At 40.8% G+C, this 4257-nt stretch overlaps 1 protein-coding gene across 1 annotated transcript in view; it reads right to left on the reverse strand.

Moving 5' to 3' along the window:
• Positions 1–258: 258 nt before the first annotated feature.
• LOC308295894 (H-2 class II histocompatibility antigen, E-S beta chain-like) overlaps positions 259–4257 on the reverse strand; it is a 6121-nt gene continuing 2122 nt past the window's right edge. Inside the window, exons 4-7 of the mRNA XM_080738965.1 lie at positions 3791–3858; positions 2656–2769; positions 2378–2434; positions 259–394 (exon numbers count right to left, since the gene is read on the reverse strand). Of these exons, the coding sequence (XP_080595091.1) occupies positions 2397–2434; positions 2656–2769; positions 3791–3858 (220 nt within the window). The 3' untranslated portion in view covers positions 259–394; positions 2378–2396. The remainder of the gene's footprint in view (positions 395–2377; positions 2435–2655; positions 2770–3790; positions 3859–4257) is intronic.

A 4257-nucleotide genomic window follows, 5' to 3' on the forward strand; every position in this document is an offset into this window, starting at 1 on the left:
CACACGGCAGTAATGTGATGAACCTAACACTAACCCTAACCAATTGTAGTTTAGACAGAGCCAAACCAAAATAATTTGTCTCTAAAAGTCGAGTATCGACCCTAACTCTAACCTCACAGAAACTGTCTGAACTTTAAAACCACATAACATGGGCGAAACACAGGGAGAAGACAGACTCAGTCTGTCTGCACACTAATTCTTGTTAGCCTTGGCTAGCCAGTTAGCATTTGGTTTAAAAGACACATTTGTGAAAGAGGTTAATGATGTCATCACTGTGCTGCTGCTGCTATGAGTAGGCCTATTTAAAAGCTGATTGGACACACATGTATTTCCTCCTCTCTCCACCAGAGAGCAGCAATGACTCTCTGCCTCTCTGTAAACACATCCAGGTGTTCTGTGAAAAGACAATGAACCAATAAGAATCAGAATGTCCCAGCAAGCACGGTCAGGACCTGGACCAATCAGTGACGTCTCGATTGGGGCCAGATGAATGTCATTACCAGGACGACATATGGACTTTTTTGTTTGACAGGATTTATGTTGGTTGAAATCAGTTGATATTCTAGGCCAGATAAATATCATAACTAGTTAGATATGTCCCAGAATATAACCTTATATGCTCATATTTCAACTAACATTACAAACAATAACAATAATCCTGTCAAACAAAAAAAGTCCATATGACGTCCTGGTAATGACGTCAAGATCATCCCCATATGGGCTGTGATCTGGCCCCAATCCAGACGTCACTGATTGGTCCAGGTCCTGACGTGCTTGCTGGGATAATAACTGTATTAAAATGTAAACACTTCCCTTATACAGAACAACCTTCCCGTATAGTAAATGGGTTAGGGTTAGAAAATAGTAAATCAATCATTCACACATTACTAGTTAATGTGTTATTCATCACTTGTTAAATGTTTGACAAGTTGGTTAATGTTATAATTTAAAACTATGCTATGCATAGTTTAATAGATCATGAACAAGATATTAGTAAACTAGTTCAAAAGCTAAGCTCCCAGCATCCTCCCTGTAACTACAGTAACCATCAAAGTAGAAACAACTCAGTCCATTCTAACAACATGTGATCAATACTTTGTCAGTAGTGTATCTTAGTAGGAAGAGTAGCTCATTTGGAAGAGAACTGTGTGTTCAATGTACTGAATCACTGTGTTCAGTTCACTGAATGTTGTGTTCAAATGATTGGTCCAGAGTTTGTCTGCATTGTGTCATCTCTTCACTGAACTGAATCACAGGAACTTCACTTCCTGATTGGATCACCTGAACATCCTCTCAGGCTATGGGATCTAAGCCCACCCAAATGCGTAAAAAAAAAGGAACAACCTAATAATAATATTTTGGGGGCATTATGCTATGAATAGAACTTGTTATAACCGTGATGCAGTATCCAGATGCAGGTCCAATCCTATTTTACAGTACACTTTAAGACCTAATAGATGGGTTTCTTGTTTACAAACATTGAGACTAAATGCACAGCTGACTGTATCATGTAATCAATTCCGTCGAATCCCCAAACCTGTTGTTTTGGGGAGCACTGGTTTCATTGGCTAATTTTGGTACGGACCCTGCACACGCATCTAGTTTTATCAGTGTAACGTGGACCAGAAACCCGTCTATAAGACAGAATAAAGCCATAATAAGAAATAATGTGTTGGTAATTAGAGTTAATATATTTTATTAGACAGAAACAAAGACAGAATAGCAGAAAGAGCGAATACATTCGCTGGCCGCCGCCACCGCACGGACCAGCAGTTTGACCGGCAGTCCCGGCAGTAGGAACGGCGGCCGTCGCACGGAACGGTAGGTAGGACCGGCATCGCAGTTACTGTAACTGCCGCAGCAGCCACCACTGCACGGACCGGCCGCCGGTCCTACTGCCGGGACTGCAGTGCGACTGCCGGTCGAACTGCCGGTCGTGCGGCAGTGTCTGTTCTGTGGCAGGTGCCGGTGCCAGAGAATGTATTCGCTCTTTCTGCTATTCTGTCTTTGTTTCTGTCTAATAAAATATATTAGCTCTAATTACCAACACATTATTTCTTATTATGGCTTTATTCTGTCTTATTATGGCTTAAAGTGTACTGTAAAATAGGATGGGACCAGATCGGGTCGTGTTATAGGTATAACTGAAAAAAAAAAAAAAAACGTTTTCTATGCATTTGGGGGGGTTTGGGTCTCAAAGGTGGCCCACCTTGTGTTTCTTCTTGCCCTCCAGTCCTACAGGCTAGATCCGGCCCTGGTTTTAATCAGTGTCTTAGTCTAGTTGTTTCACTTCTTACACAAGCATGTGTTCTTTCTAGTTTTATACACTTTTATACATTTTAAATAAAAGTGAATTAAAAAGAAAGAGGAAGTGAACCTGGGGGTGTGGGAGGAGTCTAAAGATCGTCATTTGTTGTCGGCACCAGAACACGACCTGGTAGAAGAAGAAGAGAGACAGTTAAAACAGACAGGCAGAAAGACAGGCAGACAGACAGAGAATATTGTTTTGATATATTGTTGTAATTGTTGTTTAATTGTCGATCAATGTTTGTGACACTGGTAAAGCTAAATGTAAGAGCCATTCAAAGTATTTTCTTTCATGCGGAGAAGTAGATTACATGCTAATTAAACACATTGAATCAACATGTTAATCACCTCTCTTCTTCCAGTGGAAGTAGATGAATCCAGTCAGGAACAAGACCAGACCCAGAACCAGACCTGATGCTCCGATGGCCAGCTGGTTCTTCACTGCCTCTGGCATGGAGTCATCTGATGATAGAAATATGATATGATATTAATTATATGATATTATTACAGGTTATTAAAACACCTTGTTCTTCACTGCCTCTGGCATGGAGTCATCTGATGATAGAACAACAGACGACACAGACATTGTGAGTCTGTTAAGTAATAATGAGTCCAGTCTTGAGACTCAGAGTTAAATACATCCAAAACAGAGGATACGATTATAGATTTTAGAAGACTCAACTACTACTATGATGATTACAAGCCAGACTGTGGGATGTGTATTAAGAGGAATGTTGGGACAGAGTCACTAGTAAGACACCTCAGGGTACCATGCAAGGTCGTGCCAATTCTTGGCCATCTGGCCAGTGATGTATATGGGACCCCTGCATGATAGTCAACAATGTTATGTCAAAACATGCCCATATATGGGCATTACATCTTACAATAAATGTGAGAAGTCTCTGTGAGTCTGCTGTGTCCTTAATATTGATAATATAGGAATCTCCATATATGTGTATAAAATGTACGTTAATTAGTAAAGCCAAGCAGGACCTTGGCGAGTTAGGGCCTAGGAGATATGGGGATCTCCATATATGGGCATAAGGGGTCCTTTATTAATATATCCATATACATATATGGACTTAATATTAACAGAAGGTAGGATGTAAATCGGAGTAAAGCAGGCTTTTAGGCCAATTAGGGCCTGGGATTGATGACATCAGAAAGTGGAACAGGAAGTGATGTCACAGTGACAGTATGGATATCCAGGGTTTGAAGACATTATGGAAGGACAAGCTACAACATTTCTCATGGTATTCGGTCGCAATAGACTTCACAGAGAGTCGTTGGTCCCTGCCAGGGAATCTAATCCCAACCTCCCAATCAAGGCCATTACCATTTGATATTAATGCAAAGATGATTATCTAAACAAAGTTGATTACAGAAGATTACAGTAACTGTACCCCAGTCCATCATGATAGGTATGATTATAGTAGATTACAGTAGTAATAGATTACAGTAGTAATAGATTACAGTAACTGACCCCAGTCCATCATGATAGGTGCGGTCAGGCTGGGATGCTCCACCATGCATGAGATCTTCTCTCCTGATCTGTAACACACACGCACGCACGCACGCACCCACACACGCACGCACGCACGCATGCATTATGAGTTATAATGGTTTTAATCAAGAACATCTCATTTAATATCATACTGTCTATCTGCACATATTACTAGCTGGAACAGGAGCTCTAGCTCCAACATCTTTGTCCGGTCAAAAACCAAGGGGAAAACACATAAAAATCCGGGTTTAAGTAAACTGAAGTGTGGATATCAGTCCTAGATATGGCCTACATCCTGACACAAAAAGAAAAAAAAAGTTTGTTGTATGCCCAGGGTCCCATTGGCCAAGCTTAGCAGGACATGCTGTGATTGGCTAGTGGGACGCTTGATGAAATTAACTCATAAATAGCATTTTCTATTACAGTAGTAGTGTGCGTCAATGTCT

Source organism: Nannobrachium achirus (genome assembly GCF_963921795.1).
Source record: "Nannobrachium achirus genome assembly, chromosome: 12".
Taxonomy (NCBI): domain Eukaryota; kingdom Metazoa; phylum Chordata; class Actinopteri; order Myctophiformes; family Myctophidae; genus Nannobrachium; species Nannobrachium achirus.